The following is a 24,669-nucleotide window of genomic DNA, read 5'->3' as shown; positions in this document are numbered from 1 at the left end:
ATACAATTACAAGACTTTGGAAACAAAAAGAAATAGAAACTTTTAATGGCTTAACTCTACTTGGGAACTCTTATAGAAAAGTATTTTCTGAACCAATAATTTACTAAGATTGGTTTTAACTTTTAAGGAATTAGATTTAGACTATTTTTGCTTGAAATAAATCAGAACATTAAATTTGTGTGGTTTATTTTAGATTCATATTAAGTTCACACTCCTGTTAGGGAACTTTTAAGTCATAATTAGAGCTGACTTGATTGACTCATGAGTAAGTACTAGTTAGAAACTGATTGAAGTTAAATTCTGGAAGCTAAGCAAGGTAAGAGTTCTTCCTGGATTTCAAAGAACCTTTCCTTATCAAAAAAGCACTCATGATCCTTTTTAAGTGGAGAGATTTTATTTCAAGTTCAAAAATGTCTGAACACAGAAGTGGGCTGTTTTTGTTTTATTTGATACTTACTTATTTGTGTGTATGCACATGCATGCAAGTTCATGGATGTGCTCCAATCTGTATGTGGAGGTCAGAGGGCAGCATGGGAGAGTCAGATCTCCCTCTACCACATGGATCTTAGAGATCAAACGGAGGTCCTCAGGCTTGGCAACAAGCACCTTTAACCATTGGACCTTCTCACTGGCCGCAAACTGGGCTATTTTAGATGTTTAAAATAGTGATTAAATGTGGAAGATTTTTGGTTTTGTTTTTTTTTAAGAGATATACTTCATATAAATGAAATTTCATACATTATCAGTTTTATTCTGAATGTGGTGATTTAAACTTGGCTTATTATAGAAAAGCTGTTGTATTGAGGATCTTTTGAACTGACACCTACAGTTCTGATGTCTGCACACATACTGTGACATTATCATGTGTCAGCAATTGAATTTTAGGCCATAACTTTCAACAAAACCATAGTTCGAAATAAGAATGAAAAGTGTCAATCAGCACCTGAGAGGGATTGATTCAAGGACTCTACAAATACTGGTGTGCTTAGAATCCTGTCATGAAATTAAAGACACAGGGTTTTGAAGATCTTGCAAGAACTTTAAATCATGTGTGCCCCACCTGTGACCAGAGAATCAACTATCCAGGCTCAAAGGGTTCATAGGTAGAAACTGAAAGGACAGTCAGGGAGTCTGTGTGGCCCTGACCTTGGTCCTCTGCATAAATATCATGTTGTGTCCTTTGGTGTTCTTGGGGGACTCTTAACAGTGGGAGAATCTTTTCACTCTGAATCTTTTCACTGCGTAGGGGACCTTTTTCCTCCTCCTGAGTTGCCTCATTGAACCTTGGTATGGGGGTATGTCCCTAGACTTCTTGTCTATATTTGCTTTAGCCCTAGGAGCCCTGGTCTTTTATGAGAGGAAATGGGAGAGGAGTGGGTCTGGGGAGGGGAAAGTTAGGAAGGGATAGGGGCTGGGAAGAGGAGGGATGGGAAACTGCAGTCAGGGTGTAATATAGGAGAGAAGAACAAATACAGAAACTAATTTTAAAAAAATGAAGCCATCTCTGGCTTGCTTAGTGCAATGTAAGTGCTTATAAATAGATGTTATTCTGTAGTGTTTGAAACAAGAAAAAAATCGAGGTGTACATTGAGGCATTAATAAAAAGTTTGTACTTTTGAAATACCTTTAACATTTTTAGCCATAGTTGATTGACTCTGTGAATGTGGAGACTACAGATAAAGGAAACTATTCTATACTATATAACTATATGAAATTAATTTCAATATACATGTTGCTTGAGAAATTTTTAAAACACCAAAATATAAAAAAAAATTTAAAGATAACCAAATAGCTAGAAAAACTAGGAAACATTTGTTTAGAGTATACTGTGTATAAACTGTTAATAGTTATTCATCTATAAATACTAAATTATTCTATTTTCTTCTAAGGGTTTGGTAGTCTTTCACCTAGACCCCTTGGTAACCGGTCAGATGAGTTTCAGATGAGTTTCTATAGCTACTAAGCTAGCATGCTACAAATTTCCTGCTCCAAAGCATGGTAGTAGACATAGTTATCACACTAGGTTCCAGCAGTGTTTCTCATCATTGACTACATTTCATGTGACATAGGTCCAAATTAATTTCATTTTATTTTTCTTGGTAAAACAAGATGTTCATCTATTCAGTCTCACATACAGTAATTTACCTACTAGCATTTGCTGAACTACAAATGTGTTCCAAGCAAGCGATTAGCCATCGGTGAGTCAGGCTTTTGAATCTTATTTTACAAATAAAGTAGGGCACAGGCTACTCTTTCTGTGGCCAGGAAGATTAAAGGATTAACCTTTTTTTAAAAAATTGCATTTTTATTATTTATTATGCCATGGCCAACAAGGAGGATTTAGTTCTCACCACCATCTGGGGATCATACTCAGGTTATGAAGCTTAATGGCAAGTGCCCTCACCCACAGAGCCGTCTTGATGGCCCTAAAAAGTTAGTCTTGTAATTAAGACTAACATCATTTTTATCATAAATGAGTTAATAAAACCAACTACTTGGAGGTGATGTTGATTTATGAATACTTTTCAAAACCATTGGATGAGTTAAATGTCACAACCAGCCATTGTTTCTTTTGTGATAGGAACAAATATGTATGTAACATATTTACACCAGAATCGTCTCCTGTGATGATTTCCTTGGCACCAAAGCAGTAACTTAGAGTTTTGGCCCCATATCTAACTTTCTGAGAAGCCCAGCTTGGGTCTTTTAACATTTCTAATAATGATATACTTGCTTATCTGTCTTTTCCTGGAGAGCCAAACACTATAGGACAGTTGCTTTGCATTCCCTTGACTTGTAGAGTGTAATTGTTGTATTGTTTTGTGACACAGGGCTCAACTGAAGGTGAAGATGTTGGAAGAGATACCATGAGCACTCACTTTACAGAAGACTTTTCTAATACTTAGGTCTATTTGAAAAAGGGGCAAGTGGATCCCATAAGAAGTGATGGTGTTATGTTTGTAACCCTAGCTGTAGGTAAAGAAGCCACTTCTATATTTAGAATAAAGTATGTTTTAATTCACTTACTTTTACTTATGTATATGGATGTTTTGTCTTATGATAAGTGTATCACATGTATGCAGAGGTGAGGAGGAGGTGGTAGATCCTCTGGAACTGGAGTTACAGACATTGTTAGCCTTCATGTGGTTGTTAGGAACCAAAGTCAAGTTCTATGAAGGTTGAGTATTAAAGGCTCCTTCTTAACTTACCTCTGAACTTTTTTTCCTGTGAGGAAATGATACAGGTTTTCTCATATATCTGAATAACCAAATTAAGTTATACAGACAAAAAGTTAATTTTTTGTCTCACTGTTGAGGAGATTTGGATGCTTGATTGTTGGTGGTTCCCCATAGCACTCTCCTGACATGGAGAGGATAGTAGAAGAGAACTTCTTTTCTCATTGACAGGAATCAGTGGAGAAAGGGAGAGCCCCATAATTCTATATCACACCTCCTATTGGCTAACTTCCTTCCACTAGGCTACCACCTCCCCATAGCACCGTCCTAGGGACCAATCCTCTAACCCACAAGTTTTCACCCTCAACTAGCACCGTTAGCTCATGAGTTGGCAACTGTACCCTTAGCAGTGTCAGCACTACTGTACCCACGTTTTTATTCTGCTTAGCTTCAAGAGCTGCTGCTGATTCGAGATAATCCTAGGTCTTCCTATAGAGAGCAGTGTAACACAAACAAATGCTACTTCTGACAGGTGATTGTTTTTTGTTTTGTTTTTCACCCTTTTAAAGAACAAAATAACTTTTTTCCTAAAATGCAGTTTATACATTGATTTATGCTTGGTTATTCTTCTGAGATAAGCCACCACGACCAGGGGAAGTTAGAGTATGGCAGCAGGCAGACATGGTGCTGCAGCAGCTGAGGGCTTAGGTCTTATCCACAAGCACTAGGGAGAGAGAGAGAACTAACTGAAACTGTGGGCTTTTGAACTCTCTAAGCCCACCCTCAGTGACCTCCTCCAACAAGGCCACACCTCGTCATCCTTCCCAAACACTGGAGACCACGTATTTAAACATGCGCCTATGAGGCCTGTTTCATTCAAACTACTATAATTTACACATTTAATTCTGTTCATATAGATAACAAAAGCTGAAAATGTACATCAACTATCTTGACCATTGCTTCAACAACAGTGAGTATTTATAAAGCATAAAATCAGCTAGATACAGAATATTTCTTACAGTAAGTGTAGAAGGATATGGATAGTTAAAGGTATTCAAAATAAAATACTTATCGTGATAGTTCCTGTTTTAAATTTAGAGGCTTTTTATATAAGGTAATGATCCAACTTAAGATGTTTAATGGGCAGTGGTTTTGTAGGCTGTCACTCTTATTAAAAGAAATACCATGTAAATGCATTTGCTTGAAACTTTTGAAAAATGATGCAAACTATTATCTTTATTTGTATACAGAAACTGAGACATCATAATTTGTATTCAAGAGAAGGTAGCTGCAAGGTTGAATATGGTTGCTGTGGTTCCCTTTTACTGAGATATGACTGGTTATCAGGCATGTGTTTGCATATACCAAGCTAACTAATTGTACTAGAAAACAAAAATGTGAAATATAAAAAAGCAGTAATTTGGGCTTACAGTAAAAAATTAGTATTTTAAAGGCCACCCTTAAGAAAATAAAAAGTAAACCAAAGGTTAGGAAGAATATTATATCAGACAAAAATATCAGAATTATACATATGCCAAAAGAACTCAGTAAGAGAAAGACAGGATGAACCTGCTTTTAAGAAATGGAAAGAAGATTTACGTAGCTCTTATCAGAGACATAAATGTGTTAATAGCACGTAGTAAATACTGATATATTCAGCATCATTAATCAAAATGGAAAGCCAATTGATGTTGGTAGGTGCTATTTTACTACCTGTGAGAATGGCTAAAACGAATATGATTGACTGAACTAGGGGTTACTGTCACAATGGTAATGCCTGATTTGCCTTGTATAAGTTTATTCTTCTATTCATTTAGTTCATATAAAACGATTTTTAGTTGATCTCCATTATTATTAGCTCAGTGTGTACATTATTCTTATTTTCTATTCTAGCTTGGAGAATTGCATATAATTGGAAGACCATATTGTTCTTGGGACATGTAGGGGCTAATCTTTATTGTCAGCTTAGCTAGATTTAGACTAATATAGAAGGCTTACCTCTTAATGTGTCTGTGAAACATTTCCAGAAAGATTTAATGGAGGAGAAAGGCTTCCGCTCAATGTGGATCACACCACCCCATGGGCTGCCCTTGCGGACAGAATGACAACACTGAGCCCTGCATTCATGTCTCTTTCCTGTAGACTAGGCATCACCTCATCCTCTTGTTTCCCACCATGTTGGACTTGATGCCCCTCCAACCATAAGCCCAAATAAACACTCCCTTCTTTGGTTGTCATTGTCAGACAAAGAAAAAAGTAACTAATACAGAGTTTTCTTGCCATTTTTCCTATTATAATTCTTACTTCAAAGACCTATCATGGTCAAGGCTTGGGTCTACAAAGTGACTCTATTCTCTTCTACTGAGGAAACCTCTCCTCATGGCATCATGGAGGTTTCCTGTAATTAGCTAACTTTTGACCACTCACCATCCACTCTGTCTGTGTGTGTGTGTGTGTGTGTGTGTGTGTGTGTGTGTGTGTGTGTGTGTGTGTGTGTGTGAAGAATGTGCTAGGATTGTTAGAAGATTTGCCAAAGGAGAGACTTAGAGCATATGGCAAATCTGAACTGGGCATTAGAGTCATACCATTTGAGATCTCATAATTCAGTCTATTTGAGATCTCATAAGCCAGTCTTTTCTTCTGGTAAAAATTCCTCTAAAGCTAATCAGTGTACTTTAATTAAAACACTTAGAAGAATATCTTGCCACCCAAGACATTCCATTCTATTATTCATCTCAAAAATTGTGAACTAGAGAGATGTTTCAATGATTAAGAGCACTGGCTGCTCTTCCAATACCAAATGGGGCTTCACAACTTGACTTCTAATGGATCTGACACCTTCATCTGGCTAGTCTGGGCACAAGGCACTCATGGTACATAGGCATACATGAAGGCAAAACACCAGTACATATAAAATAAAGTTGCTAGAAAATTAGAAATATATATTTTTTAATGTCTTTTTTAGGCAAGATCTATGTAGTCTAAGGATGACCTTGAAATTTTGATCCTCCTGCCTCCACCTTTGAAGTGCTGGGCTTATAGGCATGTACCACCACATTTAGATTTTGGCTTGGGGGACCAAACTCAAGGATTCCAACATGCTAGACAAGCACTCTACCAACTAAGCTACATTCTCAGCCCCTTCCAATTTCATGAGTAGCTGTTGTCATTGTTAATTGTTAATATTCTCTTTGACATTTGAAGCTATTATTATTATTAAGAGTGTATGTAGACTTTTGAATCCATATGCTGTTAGTACATACCTTAAATGTTAATAATAGCCCTTTAGAAAGTGTTCTATACATTTCAGAATATTTAAAGTTCTCTTACTGACTTTACCATTTTTTAAACCAACCTGAATGTTCCTTTATATCCATTCTTTATGTAATATAACATATCTTTCTTCTATGGTCTGTTTATCAAAATATGGTTTAGTATGTATCATATTGTATTTTGTTAAGAACAAAATAAAAAACATTAGGATAATAAATGCTAAAATAATTTAGTTGTATTCCTCTTTCCTAATCCTTGTACTTCTAGCTAAATGATGTACTTCCACGTGTGTGTGTATATATGCACACGCATGCATGCTCACATGTTGCATGCATGTGTGCTACAGCCAGTTACAATCGTATTTCATCCCCTTTCAGTTCAAGCACTTCCTATGCCATTATACTTTATGAACCTAATTATCTTTTCTCCTTCAAATATAATCTTTATTTTAGAGGAGTATTTCAACATGTTGTCAACTTTTCATTTACAATCAAGACTCTGAATTTTATATTTATTAGTGCCTTTTGCTAGGATGGGAAACAGTGAGACCAGCTCAAAGCAAAATCAGAATATGATGTGACCTAGCTGGGTAGTTATCAAAAGTGGAATCTGGCCTCTCCTCTTCATGTTTAAAGACAATCTTCTGCAACCCCCAACCCTCTATCAGTTGACAGGAAAGGAAGCTAAGGAACTTTCTTAAAACCAGCTGGGATGCTTCTTACGTGCGTGAGGTAATTAATGTGGCTACTTTGCGCAAGCATCACCTTTTGTGCACAGTGGGAAACTCTTATGGAATCACAAGCTGATGATAATTAAAAGTATTTTTCTAGAACAGTATTTGGGAAATTGCCTGGCTTTAGTTACAGCTATATATGTTAAATAAAATAACTTTAAAGTCTTTTCTAAAATGAACTGATGCACATAAAATGTATATAATGGAATTAAAATATTTATTTGCTTTTTTATGTAGACTTTTAAATAATTTTTATTTAAAATTTTTTAAGGGATCCTATTTCATTTACTACAATAACCAGTTCTTAGCTATCCATAGTGAGAAGACACTAAAATACAGATAATTGAATTCTACCGTTAATTCAGAAACCAATAACCTGAACTCATCCTCTGAAGGAGCTCTTCCTGAGCTACTGCACAAGGCTCCTGCAGCATTGGGATAAGCTTGGTTATTCCAAAGGAACCAACAGTCTCTGATTTTATGAGCTTATAGAAGACAAACATTTATTGCTGTGCCCAGGGTCTGCTGCAGTTCTTGGCAGTGACCCAGGCAGCTTTCTCTGTTGATTAGCTCAGTTCCACAACAGAACATACTTCTGCAGCCACTGGAGCCAATCCAAGAGCTGTGGGGGAGTTTTGCCCCATGATTCAGTACAGCGTTAGGTGCATTCTTCCTTAACCTGCTTGAGCAGTTCATACCCATCACATAACTTCAAGAGCAAGAGAGAATGTAATTGAAATTCCCAGAAAGAGAAGGGACCTCTGTAACAGCAAAGAATACATATCTGTCACATTTCTTTTCTGATCCTTGTCTGTTTTTTCATAACATGATCTATGAAGAACAAAACAAACAAACAAAAAAAAAAAAAAAAAAAAAAAAACAGCCCACCAGCAGGTTGAGCTATCTCCTGACTGACCTTAGAACAAGTTATCCACCCATTTTCTTTGTAGAGGATTTAGAAAGATCTCATCTGACTAGAATTGGCCACTGTAGCTGTTTTCCCAAACTGGAAGTGAGGGAATCAGCTTTCTCGTGTTATACCTGTGTTACTGGAGGTTGCTGTCTGAGTTGGTTATTTTCTGGTGTTTCATATCTTATTCAAGCACATTGTAAATTGGCAAGTAAAGTTTATTTAAAAGTCAAGTGATAATTCAGATCAGACATACTGCAAATGAGATATACACTCAAAGACATCATCTGTTGTTTTCTCTGGCTTCCTTTTAAAGGATTCTGAAGCAGGAAGAGTTGGTTGCAAAGGGATACATGTGGATGAATCTGTTTTGATTGGCTAGCTTGATTATGTGAGGCTTTGTTTACTAAACATGCCCCTTCCCATGAAGCATCATATTTTAAACATTTGCATGTCCCATTATGCATAATCATAAAATGGTTAGCAGGGGTTTTCCTTAAAAGTTCACTCAGGATTGTTTGCATTATTGTGAATGCATCCAAAATGAGTTCAGACCAGATCAGTTCCTTGCCTCCAGTATCCTGGTGTGTTCTTGGATAGTTCTTGGAAGTTTGAATAGGAACTGGCTACCAAGAAGGGAATTACAAAGGCTGCCAGGAAGTAGTGACTTAATCCATTATTTGAAGTGGGATGTATCTGTATGGCTTGGTGCAAGTTCCCAGAGTTGCTAGCTCTGTTATTTAGAGAGATGTGTGCATAACCTAAACCAAGAAAAGTTCCAGGTTACTGAGCTATTCTTAGGATTGCCTACCTTGCTGATCTGAGATCCTCTAGGATCCTATCTAGATTAACATCTGCCTGAAGAGATATCACATTCTTTATTTGGCATGGAAATGATAGGAGACAGAAAAAAGGGAAAGTGTTTGGTGATAAAAAGTACAAAGCATTAGTTATCCCTCTACTACCCTTCGCTCCATCACTCCCACATGACTACACTCGTGCACATACTAGCATCATTAATGGGCTCAGTATATTTTTAGAATACTTGAAGTTATAGAATAGTAGTGTTAGTGATAAGGGAGCAATTGCAGGAGAGGGAATGGGGGAATGGACCTGATCAAAGTACATTATATATTTATGTGAAATTCTCAAACAAAAAAAAAATAAAGTTAAAAGCTTTTCTCATATTGCTTTATTGTAAGTATACTGAGTATGACTTAGGTAGCAGGTGCTGTTGTCAGTGCTTTACATAAGATGCTTCAGGTCAGAATTACTATCTTCCTATTGGGAAGGAAATTGAGACTCTGAGGACTGTTAAACTACTCTGCAATAGTTGTTAAAGCATGCCATGCACAGGCTTATGTAGAAGAACCAGAAGAGAACGTGAAGGTCCCGCTACAGCAGTATGTACAGGGAGCATAAATATGAATACAGTGGGGTGAATGAGAAACATAGGAACAGACTGGGGTCAGTGGGTGGAAAATTACTGCAAGAAAACAGGGACAAGGAAGATTCTTGCTGGTCAGGCCTGCCCAATGGATCAAACACCACCTGGAAATGAGGGCAAAGACCTGACTGGATGTCTAAGTTAACACATTAGAACAGTGATTCTCTACCCGTAATACAGTTCCTCATGTGGTGGTGATTCCCAACCATACAATTATTCTGTTTTGACTTCATAACTGTAATTTTGATACTGTTATGACTCTTAATGTAAACATTTTGTTTTGGAGACACATGTTTGCCAAAGGGGTCATGACCCATAGTTGGAGGAGCACTGCATTAGAGGGTGGGAAATTTAGCCTGATTGCCTTTGCAAGGGATGTGGAGAACTGGATTAAATAGGACTTGCACAAAGGAACCTAAGATGAAATTTAGAAAGCATGCTCAAGTTTAAAATGTCAAACTAAATCTGTTGAGTCAGTTTTCCCAAGGTCATCTCTAATAGATAGTTCCTGAGCTTGAGGTTTTCTTTTCCTTACTATCTACTAACATATGTTAATCCTAATTATAGCATCCACTTATGTCAAAATTTTAAATGAAAGGTGCTGTTCTAAGTGTTTGAAATGTATTAACTCATAATCCTTATAACCACCTTGTGTAGCACGGACCATTGTCTTAAGATGAGTAAGCTCCTAGAGTCATTGTCAGCCACCTGGAGGAGTGGGAATAGAACCCTAGCCAGAGCCCACGCTATAACCAACCATTGGCTTGTGAGTCAAGGAATATGGATTTAGATTTGTGGCTTAGTCTCCCACAGGTGAACCCTGAGCAAAATGCTTTTACTTCTCAGCATCTTTATTTCCTCATAGAACAGAGGGCATCTGTTTCTAGACAGTTCCTGAGGACCAAGATGGAAAGGTCAGGGTGTGTGGACACCTTCTGATTCGTCAGCTGAAGACAGTTTGATCCTCTGCTGCTATACATCCTGTACCTTGCGAGTTTGTGCCCAGAAGACATCCAACTGCTGCAACTTAATGCCTGTCCTTTCCCAATGTATCAGGTGCCTAGCTTCTTTATGGGACACAACCCATGTAACTGTGTACACGTGTTGGCATTGAAAGCTCTGTATACAGGGATATCATATGACCCTATTGTTCACATGTATTGGCCCTAAGAAAAAATAATTCTTAAAAACAACTGATATGTATGGAAGTGAACATATGCATTTAATATATGTGTATATGTATGTCTAACACATCTAACAATAACACTAAAATGTAAAGGCACATATTTTCTTAGAACAGTTCACGTGGTCATCCACCTTGCCTTGTTGAAGGTCTGTTTTGCAGATTTGTAGTGAAGTACTTAAGGTAACTTCTTTTTTATTATATTTCACAGGTATTTTTTCTGCATTTAGTCATTTAATGTTTTATGCCTTCTTTTGAACTGAGTACAGGTCAACTAAAATATTTACAAGTAAAAAAAATTGATGGAACTGGAGAGAAGGTTGAACAATTAAGAATTTTTATCACCCATATCCAGTCTTCCAAATGCCTGTTACTCCAGTTCCGGAGTATCTAATGACTTCTCCTGACCTCAAGGCACACACATGGTACACATAAATATAAACATGGACACAAGCACACATGATACACATACATGTGTACATATATACACATATACCTAATATCCTTGCACTTGAAATATGAAAAAAAAATGTGACAAAGATATTGAGGACTTTTGTTATAGCAGTAATTTTTCTGGATATATGGCCACATTTTATGAGCTTTGCCTTGCATTCTGCAATCGATGCTTTAAATCCTAAACTCTTTCCCCTTGTGTATGTAGCAGCTGCTTCTTGCCATGATCTTTGGTCTTCCTTTCTTCATTCCCATGTTCTTAATACCTCCTGCTTAGCACATGGAACTGCTCACATGCACACATGTCAAACATCATGTGGGCCCCCTTGTTACTGTGATGCAGAATTCTAAATGTTGATAAGTTAAAATATATTGAGATATCATAACCATGTTTAAATTTTGGATTAGGAAGACTAGAAATGGGAGGAAATCCTTTCCTCCCATATTTACACAAGAAAAGCCTAAAGCTAGTCTGGATTTTAATTGACACAAAAGATAATTGGATTACTTGGCTTCATTTTTAATGATCCTGTAATATTCATTAGACACTTCTCCATCCACAAATTATCAGGTGGATGTTGTTTCTCCTGTCCCATTGATCTGTCCTGCTGTGTACAGATTGGCAGCTTCGTGTTTACTGTGAATTCCAGAGTGAAATTCTATACCACTCTTTATTCCTTGTATTATGTTCTCAAACTCCCTAAAGCAGGGTTTCAGCAAACCACTCCAAACTATTTCGAGCAAAAGGTGATGCATTTTGTAGCTTTCAAAGCCTTTTACATTGAGTGTAATCTTTTCTTCACCTACTCCAAGCAGCTTGCATACAGATGCCATATTCTTTAGGGGAAACAAAATGGGAAAGACTGGCCAGAACAAACCATGATGCCCTTAGTACACAGGTAGAGCTCCTTCTCTTTGGTGCATTACCTGCTCTGGGTCTCTTGAGAAAGATAGACCATTACTCTTCTTTGATCCAAGATGCTTTGTCTCCTTTAACAAGGGAACTTGATTTCTGGACCTGGGTTTTTTCTCTCCTCTTTACATGAACAGGCTCCTCAGGTGATAACACTTAGCCCTTTTCTATTCTGAGACGTTTCAGTCTGTAGGCAGCTTTTACCGTTTCTAGGTCTTTCTTTCACTTGTAATCATACACGATCTTTTTCATCAGGGTTTTTCTATGGGGCCCAAGAAGCTTTGATCCTTTCTTCAGAGCCTGCCAGCCTTAGACCTTGTACCCCTCCTCTAACAGTCATTTCAGTGTCTGTAACACAACCCAGGGATTTCACACCTTTGTCCCCTCCTCAAAATCAGTCATTTCCACAACAGCCGGGCCCCACAGTACATCCCCTTTTCCAGCTGACCTGACATTCTTCCTCCTCCTTTTGCACCATTGTGTTCCTTGATGGAACGTGACCCTGCTTGCTCTGAGGTTCAACTATATCTTTGTTATGTACACTGATATCATTTGACACACTGATAAACACTTTCAACCTGCAAACCTTTATTTAATAAAATAAAAGGTGTACAATTGTCAGTACTGCCCCCACCCCCCTCCACATGCTTTCGACTCCTGCTTCCATGGGTTAGTTTAGGTCCATGATGGTTTTTGTTTTCTTTTTTTTATTTAATTTATTATTTTACATGTCGATCCCAGTTCCCTCTCCCTCCCATGCACCTTGACCACCCTCCCCTCCCATCCCCCCACCACAATTCCACATGTAGGGCAATGCCATCCAGGTGGGGTCATGAAGATCTGACAGGTCATTTGAAGTAGGGACTAGGACTTCTCTCCTGTCTCTAGGTTAAGGCAGTATCCCTCCATGGGGGATGTGTCCCCAAGGTCGTTTTGTGCACTAGGAATACATCCTGGTTCCACTGTCTGAGGTCCCTTAGACTGCTCAGTCCTTCTGGCTGAGACCCATATTCAGGGGGGCCTGAGTCAGTCCCATGCTGGATTCCCAGCTATCAGTCTGGGGACCCGTTAGCCTGTTCATGTAAAGAGGAGAGAAAAAACCCAGGTCCAGAAATCAAGTTCCCTTGTTAAAGGAGACAAAGCATCTTGGACCAAAGAGTAATGGTCTATCTTTCTCAAGAGACCCAGAGCAGGTAATGCACCAAAGAGAAGGAGCTCTACCTGTGTACTAAGGGCATCATGGTTTGTTCTGGCCAGTCTTTCCCATTTTGTTTCAGGTCAGCTGTCTCTATGTGTTTCTGCATCCTATCTTGTCCTCTCCGTCTGCATCTGGATTCTACTTCGACTCAGTGTTTAGGTATGGGTGTGTGCTTCTGTTTCTAACAGGTATTAGATGAGGGCTCCATGGATAAGTTAGTTGTTGATCTCACTCTCTGGGAAGGGCATTTATGGTAGCCTTTCCACGGAAGCTCAAATTGTTAGTTGGCGGCAGTCTTGTAGGTCTCTAGACCTTTCTTTGTGTTCAGTTTTATCTTCAAACCAATATTGGCTCCCTCTTTTATGTTCTCTCTCTCTCTCTTTCCTGTCTTCTATTCCTAACCAGGCTCAATCTTCCTGGTCGCACATGTTTTCCTTTCCTCTCCCTCGTTTTCTCCTACTTCTCTCTCCATTCGCTGCCACCCCCCCACTTCCCCTGAGCTCTGGGGGACTTGTCCCTTCCCGGTTCTGTGAGGGTCTTTATATGAATCTCTTAGAATACACCTTGTATCCTAGTTCCTTTGGTGGTGTGAATTATAGGCTGATGATCCTTTGATCTAGGTCTAAAATCCATATATGAGTGAGTACATACTGTGTTCCTCTTTTTGTGACTGGGTTACCTCATTCAGGATGGTTTCTTCAAGTGCCATCCACTTGCTTGCGAATTTCAAGATAGCATTATTTTTTTTTCTGCAGAGTAGTATTCCATTGTGTAAATGTGCTACATCTTCTTTATCCATTCTTCAGTTGAGGGGCATCTAGGTTGCAGAACATGGGCATATTGCTTCTGTCCAGAGTGTCTTTCTTTGTTAACTATTTAAGTGAAGATACACATGAATCAGATTAATAATAAATGCCTGGTGGTCACATGCCCATGAGTTATTTATGATGCAGCTGTGTAGGCAACTCTGGTTTTTCACAGATAACAAAACCAACATTTTATATCCTATCTCAAGCCATATTTTCCAAACACCCAACATTTGTCTTTCATGCTGTCTGCATTGGGGCTGAGAGTCAGGCTATTTCTGCTTCAGGGTGCCTAGTATTATCAAAGAAGATCTCCCGGGTGTGGCCAGTACTAACCAGAGTTATCTGCTGGCTAGGGCTATTCTAGTTTATGCAGGGAGTGGGGTGAGTATTCCACTAAGCATTTTGAGTTGCTCTTCAGAAGTACATTTAATTCTCTGTTAAATAATGGAAATGCTTATGTCCTAACAGAATGACTGAGGCCTTTCCTCTCAAGTAATAGATTGTCATCTTGCAATGCCATTTACTAGTCTCAGACTAAGTGGATGATCTTTTTTGCAGTGTAGTCTATTTAGGAGCCAATAGTAAAATACTCTAACTCTGTTTGTTCATATGAATTATGTATGCATAAAAAGGCTTTTAGCTGTCATTTATTCTTAGCATACAGGGTTTCTTGCCTCAGCAATAATATCATCTAATAAAGTAGTGCTACTATGTAACAAGTATGAATATTGTAGTGTGAACGAATGGTAAGAAAAGTGCTTACACAGATACACACGCCTATTGTTACTAGACAGTGTGTGTCCCCTAGAAGAATTGTTCTCCTTGGTGTCACCTGATTCACTTTTCTCCTGAACCAACAGTATATGATTCTCATTCCAGTCACATCTGCTGTCTGCATGTACTTAACTCCTGAGGTATCTTCCAGCATAGTGTTCTTTCAATAGGAGGAATCATGAGAAAAATGACATCTGATCTTAATTCACTACCTATTCACTCAGGTCCATGGGTATGTCACTTAGTAGATTGAATGTGAGGTTAGTAAGACTCATATTAGTGAATATCTAAAGAAGAATTGATGTCAGTTCTTATTCTAGGTTATAGAATTTCACCATTCTGCGTAAAGTCATCTCTGACATAGCTTCAGGCATATGCTTCATCAAGAATATGATTAGCAACATGGTATGTAATTGCTCCTAAGTGGATGTTAGAGCAAAGGATTACGAGCCTACAGTCCACAACCCCAGAGAAGCTAGGAAACAAAGAGGACCCTAAGAGAGACATACATGGACAATTCCCCCAGAAGGGGAAAGAGACAAGATCTCCTGAGTAAATTGGGAGCACTGAGGAAGGGAGAAGGGAGTTAGGAAAAAGGGAGGAGGAGAATGAGGGATCAAGGAAGCAGAAACAGAGATTCATAACTAAGCACTGAGCCAAACTCCTGGAATCCAGTAGTTGAGAGGGAGGAGTGATGAGCACAGGGATCAAGACCATGCTAGAGAAACCCACAGAAACAGCTAACTTGAGCAAGTGGGAACTCATGGACCCCAGTCTGACAGCTGAGGAACCATCATACGACTGAACCAGGCCTCCTGAACATGGATGTCAGTTGAGGAGGCCTGGGCAGTCTATGAGAGCTCTGGCAGTGAAACCAGTATTTATCCCTAGTGCAAGAATGGGCTTTGAGAGCCCATTCCCTGTGGAGGGATACTTTCTCAGCCTAGACACATGGAGGAGAGGGGACTAGATCCTGCCCCAGATAATGTGACAGACTCTTCAATGATCCTCCATTGGAGTCCTCACCCTCCCTGAGGAGTAGATGGGATGGAGGGTTGGTGGGGAGCATGGGAGGATGAAAGAGAACTGGGATTGGTATATAAAATAAGATTGTTTTAATTTAAATAAAAATCAGTTTTAAAATATTATGGTTGGCACATGAGGATAAAGAACAAAGCAACTTCGAGCATAGATCTTATAGCATTCTGATGTAAATGGGTGGTATGCTATGAGAACAGGTTTCTAGGTTTGCATAACCTCTTCTTGATTTATTCCCTACAAATGGTTAGGATTCGTGAATGGAGAGGCATCTTAGAATTGTGTATGAGTGACTAGTTCACTTGTAAGTAATTTTCTATCTCTTTCTCATCTGTTCACCTTAATCACATACTTGCTTTGCATATATATTACAACTTAAATAAACTTTTGCTATCTTGTATATTTTAATGTAAGGACTGAGACTTTAACCCAAGATAAGAAGTTTCATTAAAATATGTCTTATCAAATTTCACTTTAAAAATTAAAATCCAGTGTGTCTGTCTACTCAGTAGAAGTCATTCACTTACTAAACTTTGGGCAGTGGGAGCACAGCCTTCCTTCTGGATGAGACATGTGCTCTAGCAATGCTCCTAGAATCCTGTGACAGCTTCAGAAAGTCCCATGCCACCATGGGTGATAATGTACCTACTCTTATCGAAAATAAGCCTCATATATTTGAAGATATTACCATGAGGTCATTTCTTCATTTCATTAAAATCTGTAATATTCTGGGTTGAGGAATTGGATATTGAACTTTAAGATAGTAACTATATCTCTTCAAAGTATAAGCAAATAATCCAAGAGAGAAAATGCCGCGGATCCAGTTGTTGTAAAACATTAGCCTGTAACCTATATATTAGCAGATTATTACTCTGTGTTTACGCCTGGGATGGTTCTCATGATTGTTCATGAAAAGCCCTATCTGTTTCTCCCTTCCAAAACCCGTAGCCCACTTAGGCGTGCCATCAGCTTCTATCTAATTAGATACAGATGAACCAGAAGTAGGAAACTGGCAAGGAGGACTGAGCATTTTGTATCTTGGCTTGAATTGTCTGCCATTTGCCTTTTCATGGTCTTGTCTTTTTCAGTCAAATTAGGAGAACTAGGACTAGGTATTCTTGAGACAGGCAGTATCATGTGATGGTTGAAGACTCAGATTTTGATATTAGACCAAAATGAATTTAAACCTTAACTCTACAAATGTGGGCAATGTTTGGTCATTCTAAGCCTCAATTTCTTCATCTGTAACTTGGAAACAATGATGATATTGGCTACGATGTAAGAGTATGTACATCTAGATTTTGCTTGCCAGGGCCTGTCTGATAATATTTGTTGGCATACCTATGTTTTCAGGAAAATAACACTAAATTTTTATGGAGCTTTCGTTTGAAATCTGTAGTCATAAATTGCATTGGCATTGGAGAGGGCCAGAGTAAAGGAAGTATCCTTTTAATTCCTTATAAATTACATGGCATGCATACAATTACCACACCCACACACCCAAGGCTGGTGATGTTTTTTTTTTTGTTTTTTTTTTTTTGTTTTTTTAAACCAAGGGTTTCTTCTGGTTTTTACTTTAATAATACTTTAATAATTACTCTCTGGAATACCAAGTATTGAGAACTTGTTTTTATGGAGTTTCTTCCATTTTATCTCCCCTGATCTTTGCAGAAAGTAACTTAGAACTTAAGATTTCTACTACTAGCTGTCTTCTAGTATCTCAGTCATCTGTGGATCCCTTACTAGGATGTGACACAGAACATGTCCTGTGTATCAGAAGCAGGTCCACAAGGATTTATTGAGCCCCTGCTCCATATCAGAGCCACATGAGGCTTCAGAGAACTTCTGCCAGGCTCTTACAAAACTAAGGAGAGTTCTGATGAGAACTCTCAAAAAGTACATAGGGGTAAACCTTAACTAGAAGATGTTTGGAAAGAAGGGCTATATGCAAAAAAATATCAACTATTTGAGAGTCCAGTTCACATAGACTTTACATAGTTAATGTATATAATGTGGGATGTTTGCAGTGGTCATGATTGACTGCAGATATCAAAGAACCAATAAGTAATTTTAATAAAGTAAGTCTAAACTTAGCAACACAATACCTCTCCAAGCATTGACCAAATATTCCATAAACTTTTCAGAAGCCATACAACTTCAGATACCTCTGTGTTTATAAAGATGACATGGAAAGTTGAAAATAAGAACTAAGGTTGGATATTGAGTTGTCCCTGAGCTTGGAGGTTAATTAAATGATTAATCCCATCAAAAATATCAGGCCAGGCAGTAGTGGTGCACACCTTTAATCTCAGCACTGGATCTTTGTGAGTTCTAGGACAGCCTGGCTACACAGAGCAACCCTGTCTCAAAAAACTAAAAATAAATAAAAGGAATATCACTCTGGTCTTGATTCCAATTTGTCTTAGCAAAAGTACAATTTATCATCTGTTGTAGGCCTCTTATGATCATCCGTGAACAATGGTGACTGATGCCGTCCAGTCCCTAAGATGCTGAGGGTCTGTCTGTCTGTTGGAATATAAAGAGACACTCTGAGTTCCCATTTGGATAATTGTCATGAGAACATAACAATTACTTATCTTGTTGAAGAAGTACCTGATTAATGTGGACTCTGCTTAATCAGAACCCCATGCAGTATGATCAGCTTCTCTGTTCAAGCCATTCTCCTGCCTCAGTTTCCCAAGGAGCTGAGATTACAGATGCACTCCACTACACCCAGCTGGGTTTTGTTTTCTTTCAGAGAGGAACTTAGGCAGGAGAATATCATGTGTCTTCAAGAGTCTGTACATTATGAATTATGTATAGTAGCTAGTGTTTCTGTATTTCTCTATTAGCATAGAGAAACCATCTGCAAAGATTAGCAACTCAGTCATTAAAATACAAATGCACATTCAGATACATTAACAGAAAAGTTTCTGTATCAGAGACAAGGTTATAACTGAGAATTCACTTTGTTGTGGCAGAAGCCAGACTATGTGAATAACTTCCCAGTCTACTTCATCTCTTCGCTTGAGTTCCTCCTAAATGGGTTAGCTATGATAAAAAGAGAAATACAGCTTTTCAAAAGTCAACTTCATTGAAGTACAACTTCTATAACAATGCTGCATTTTCAGGGTAAACTTTGATAAACATTGCCTACATTCTCTAAGCCCTTCCCCAGCCAAGACCATTTTAGTGACCTGAAACATTTCTCACATAATGTTCATCATCGCCACCACCTTTCACACATGCACCTTCTATCTCTGCAAATGCTGGTATGATTTCTCTTGAAGGACATTAGGAATACCTTTTGTCAAGACCCACACGTGAGAAGGAGTCAGTGTGCCCTTTTATACTCAATACTCTTGATCAACATGATGTTTTTTTAATATATATCTTATTTCTGGATAGTGTGTATATATACACAAACTTTTAAACTCAATTTTGAGGACTGCTTTGGTTTAAAGTCTGGGAGTTTAATATTTGGGAATAAACTGTGAATAAAGTCCATTAGTTGATTTTCTTATGATGTCTTTGGAACCCACTAGATGCCAATCTCACAAGAGGATTCAATTTGTCTTCTTTCTCCCATTTGCTGAAGGAGTTCAGACTGTTATTAGCCTGTCTTTGAATGTTTGAAAGAACTTAGTATTGAATCATCTAGCTAGAGGTTTCTTATGCAAATGGTTTCTTTTGTACCTTGAAGATATTTGTCTATTTCATATAGGTTGTTATAATATTAGCATGAAATTGTTTATAACTGGTTTTCAGTCTTCCTAATGCTGTGACCTTTTAATACAGTTCCTCATGTTGTAGTGACACAAACACACACACTGTAAAATTATTTCATTCTTACTTCATAACTAATTTTTCTACTGTTATGAACTATAATATAAATGTATGATATACAGGATAACTGACATGCAACCCCTTTTGGGTTCACCACTCACAGATTGAGAATTGCTGGTTTATAATAATTTTAGTATGTTAATACACGTGGAATGAGTGCAGTAATGCCAGTTGTTTTCATTTTTATTTCCAAATTTCTTTGTTTGCTGGGTTTTTTTGGGGGTGTGAGTTTCTAATTTTTTCAAAGATGCAGTTTATGGTTTTACAAATTCTCCAATTGTTCATTCTTACTAATTTTCTTTCTTCTTCCCTTAGGTTTAATTTGATCTTGTTGTTCCTTAAAGAAACACTGAAGATGATTAAGATGTTTCTCTTTTCCTAATACAAACTTTCTAGAATAAGCATTTAAAGTAGAAATGTTTTAGTATTAACACTTAAAGCAATTCTTTGGGTGAAATCCCACAGTTTGATAATTTTATTAAATTCAGAGAATGAGGCTGAGAAATGGCTCAGTTGGTAATTTTACAAGTGCAAAGACCTAGGTTTGATTCCCGGATCCCTTAAAAAAAAAAAAAAAAAAAAAAAAGTTTTATATGTTGGTATGTACTTGTAATCCCAGTCCTTGGGACAGGGAGACAGTTGGATCCCTGAGGCTCCCTGGTCAGCCACCCTGGCCTAATCGATGAACTTCAGGCCAGTTAAAACTTTGTCAAAAAGAATGTGGACAGTGTCTCGGAGAATGAGAGTCAAGGTTGCCTTCTGGCCTCCAAATATGCACCTCAACAAATAAACATGTAAACACACACACACACACACACACACACACACACACACACACAGTGGGGGGGGGGTGCAGTGTTTTATAGTATTCCTTATTGTTTTTTTTTTCTTCTTCTTCACTCAATGAATTATTTAGAACTATGTTCTTGTTCTGTTTTGGTTTTCTTGGGTGGCAGGGTTTAAGGCAGGGTTTCTCTGTGTAACACTCAGTTCCATTCTGGCTAAGAACCTATGCCTGGGGAGGTCATAGACCTAGAGGAGAACCCACCTCTGCTGGAAGTGAGGCCTCATAAGTCTTCCTTCCCCATTTCCATGTGAAGTGTGGAGGGGTCCAGTCTTGGGGCTGGTAACCAAAGTCAGAGTCAAGTTCATGCATTTTAAGCCATGAAGACACTGCTTGCAGCAATCTTCCCCAACCCTGGCTCGTAGATTCTTTCTGTACCCCTCTCCATAATGTTCTCTGAGCCTTGGGAATGGGGGAAAGGGTGACACAAATGTCCTCTTTGGTGCTGAGCACTGCACAGTCACTAGTTCTCTGTACTTTGACTAGCTGTGAGTGTCTGTATTAACGACTGTCCACCATTAAAAGCAGCTTCTCTGATGAAGGCTGGGAGCTGTACCAGTCCATGAATAGAAAGTATTTAGAAGGCAGTTTGATACTATGTCTGTTTAGCAAGACAGTAGAAGGCTGTCCCTTTGCCTATGACCTCCCAAACCACGGTTTCTTAGCCAGGTTTGCAATACCAGGCATACGCTCCCTCCTGTGCATTGAGCTTCCCAGCGCCATGAAAGCAAACCAGTAGAAAGTAATCTTCCAGCTTAGTTCCAGCTTGATTTTTCCGTGTCCTGTGATGAAAGTATGTAGTGTCTTCAGTAATGGCATCTCACCATCAAATTCAAATGTACAGCCAACAGCAGTGCCAATAGCCCACATTGGTTTAGGTGGCTCTGATTCTCTCTGACCAATGACTTGTAACACAGACACTCAGCTTCTCATAAATAAACTATGGCTTTTGAAAGGAGCAGTGTCTCCCTGAAACACTAGTCTTTCCAGCTTCTGTGAAAGTTCTCCTTTATTTCTAGTGAGTTTCCTTGTCCTGAAAGCACTTGGCCTGATATTAGTAAAGCCACTCCAAGTTTTAAATGTTTCTAATGCTTTTCTAATGGCTTGTATTTTCGCAGTATGGTTTTTCCTCCCTTTGATTATGTGAGAGGGAGAAGAAAGCGGGTTGAAGTAAGGTCTTTCTTTGTATCCCAGGCCGACCTTGAATTTGCAGCAATCCTACCTCAGCCTCTCAAGTGCTAGGATTGCAGGTAGGAGCCCACACACAGTGCTGCCTTTTGCTTTTAATCTATTTGTATCTCAAATTTTATATCAGTCGTGTGCAGTTGGATGAGTATCCTCTATAAATTCTTCCCTTTTATTGCTATGTGTACTCTATTCTTACTCCTACAGTTAGGTTTAACTACGCCATTATTCTTTTCAATTTGTTCTGTTGATTCTTTATCCCTCATCCTTTCCCTGCCTGCCCCCAAACTAGATGAGTCATTTGGTATTAGCTTCCCTGTTGAATTATTAGTTCTACTTGAATTTTTGCTATTTTTGTGATTTCAGTAAGCTTGTTTTTAACTTACTGTCCCAGTTGGGGTTTCTGTTGCTTTGATGAACACAGTGACTAAAAGCAACTTGGGGAGAAAAGGGTGTATCTGCTTCCAGTTCTCAGGTCATGCTCCATCACTGAGAGAAGGTGGGGCAGGAACTCAAGGCAGGAACATGGACACAGAAACTAAAGCAGACGCCATGATTACTGCTCACTTTTTTGGTCCACGTGGCTTGCTCAACCTGCACTCTTAAAGCATCCAGGGCCACCATGGACTCTGCCTGCAGTAGACCGGGCCCTCTGACATCAATCATTAAGAGACTATGCCACAGACTTGCCTACATGCCAATCTTATGGAGACATTTTCTCAATTATGGTTCTGTCATTTTAGATAACACAAGTTTGTGTGAAGTTAACACAAAAAGTAAAGAAAAGAAAAAAGTACTTCTTCCATATTCTGCTTATCATTTAACCCTGCCTCTTATTCCCTTATTCTTACAATAATAGAATAATTAGAATAATTTAGTTTGTTTTTCATGTGTTATAAACTTAATAATCCATATTTACTTTATTTTTCTTAAACATAGTGTGTGCTCTTTAGTTGTGATTGGAGTCAGTTTTCTTCATCCTGGAGACTCACTCTATGATACAGATGTTTGGGCACAAAATGTCTGGAAAAGCCTTTATTTCACTGACTTTGTTTAACATTTCTCTGGAGCTTGTAATTGATACTCAGCTTATTTTTTTTTCATCACATGAATTAAAATGATATTTATGTTGTCTCAGGTCCCCTATGTTTTTCATTATTGCTGATTTTTAAAAATGACAAATAGTTCTTGCCTTTTTTGCATATCTTGCATCCCATTATTTTTTCTTCTAGCTATAGCTTTGATTATATCTTTAATATTGAGTTTTAGCAGTTTTATTTTGAAATGCTTTTGAGTGGTATTACATATTTTAATTCTTTTTAGAATGCATTGACCTTTCAGAAATAGAAATTTGTATTTTCCACCAAAGCTCAAGAATTTTGCTAGTTTCGTCATTCCACTCATTTGCATTGGTAGTTAGTGCATGCTGTATACCCTCACTTTTCTTGAACCACGTCTAATCTACTTTGAGGACATCTGGAGAGGTTTACCATTTTAGGTGGTAACTTCTTTAGCCTGTGAAGCTCTCTTTGATTCTTTCTCATCATTATTAATAATCACATTTTCTTTGTAGCCTTAAGCGTATTTGTAATAGCCATATTTTTGAGATTAGTTTCAGTGTATAGTTTGGCAAACGTGGAACTAATATTCTTCTTGCTTTGACATCTCAGGTGCTGGACTCTTAGGTGTGTGCCACCATGTCTGGCTTATGATGGACATATTGAAGTACTTGTCAGAAAATTGTACTGCACCTGTCATTTCCAGGTTAATTCCTGCTGTTTAACTTTTTCTACCTTTTTTTTTTTTTTTTTTTTTTTGTGGTCATTAGATATTAACTAGGCACTGGGCATTGTAAATATCACATCAGTTTACTTAATTTTAGTGTTAATCCTTAGTAAGAATTGAATTATTTTCTGGCACTCTTCACTTAAAAATCAACTTCTTCTTCTAAAAGCTTATGTTCAGTTTCAGTGTAGTGGGTATTTGCCCTACCCATGGAAACTTAGTACAGCTGTCATGTTAACAGGTAGCATTTGAGAAGTGATTAGGGATAGATAAGTCCACAAAAAATGATCCCCATAACTAAATCCTTTACAGGTTGCTTCATAAGAAAAGGGAAACCAGACATGCCCGTGTGAACTCTGTCTCTTCTCATGTGACTCTGCCAGTGAGAAGTCCATCATTAGACGCATGCCCTCAATTACACTCACAGGACAAATCTCCATTCCTGAGTTAGTACCCAAAATGAAGTAATTCAGTATCATGTTGAGATGGGGACTTTTCTACTTTGGCTGGTTGGAAATTTAGCATCTCTCAACTTTAATAGGGCTCTGACAGTGGTTATAGTTCCCTACTAATATCTTCTCTAGTATTCATTCGTTGTCTGTTCCATGTATGCTAAATGGATTGGCAAAATGAACTCCCCCTGTGCTGACATCTGAGCCTTTTCTAACTGGGTCGTATTTTCAGTTCCCTTCTCCAGATTCTAGACTTCAGCTGTAAGTGGAACTCTGTCCTGTGAGGTCAGCAAAACCCTGTAATCAAAATCAGTTATCCTCTCCGAAGCCACCAGAAAATCAGGGCTATCAAAGGGTCACCATGGGGGGGGGGAGAAAGGAAGGGAGGGAGGATAATAGTCTAGTGTTTGAAACTCTTGTTCCATTGATTTAATACCATGAACCATCATAACTGGAGACTCACTTAGTAGTCTATAGAAAAAATATTAGGACTAGCTGTATCAATAGAATTGAAGTTCTATTGTATTGACACAGGATGCTAGAAGACATACGGCAACATGTGGAGACCAAGCCAGAAGAGTTCTGGAACAAGCATCTTGCTCTAGAAAAAAAAATGGCTAGGTTTTCTGTACTCCCAGAGTTGTGCATTT

At 38.3% G+C, this 24,669-nt stretch overlaps 1 protein-coding gene across 2 annotated transcripts in view; it reads left to right on the top strand.

The window, feature by feature from the left end:
- Positions 1-24,669, top strand: part of Nectin3 (nectin cell adhesion molecule 3) — a 94,418-nt gene that overhangs the window by 62,022 nt on the left and 7,727 nt on the right. The window contains exon 8 of one of the 2 annotated variants that reach the window (XM_051191564.1): positions 2,832-2,988. The exons of the other annotated variant lie outside the window; for it this stretch is intronic. Within the exon in view, the coding sequence (XP_051047521.1) occupies positions 2,832-2,906 (75 nt within the window). The 3' untranslated portion in view covers positions 2,907-2,988. Of the gene's footprint in view, positions 1-2,831; positions 2,989-24,669 lie in introns of those variants that run through there. 2 annotated transcript variants of the gene reach the window in all.

This window comes from Phodopus roborovskii, unplaced genomic scaffold, assembly GCF_943737965.1.
Source record: "Phodopus roborovskii unplaced genomic scaffold, PHOROB, whole genome shotgun sequence".
Taxonomy (NCBI): Eukaryota; Metazoa; Chordata; class Mammalia; order Rodentia; family Cricetidae; genus Phodopus; species Phodopus roborovskii.
This window is presented reverse-complemented; position numbering and strand designations above follow the sequence as displayed.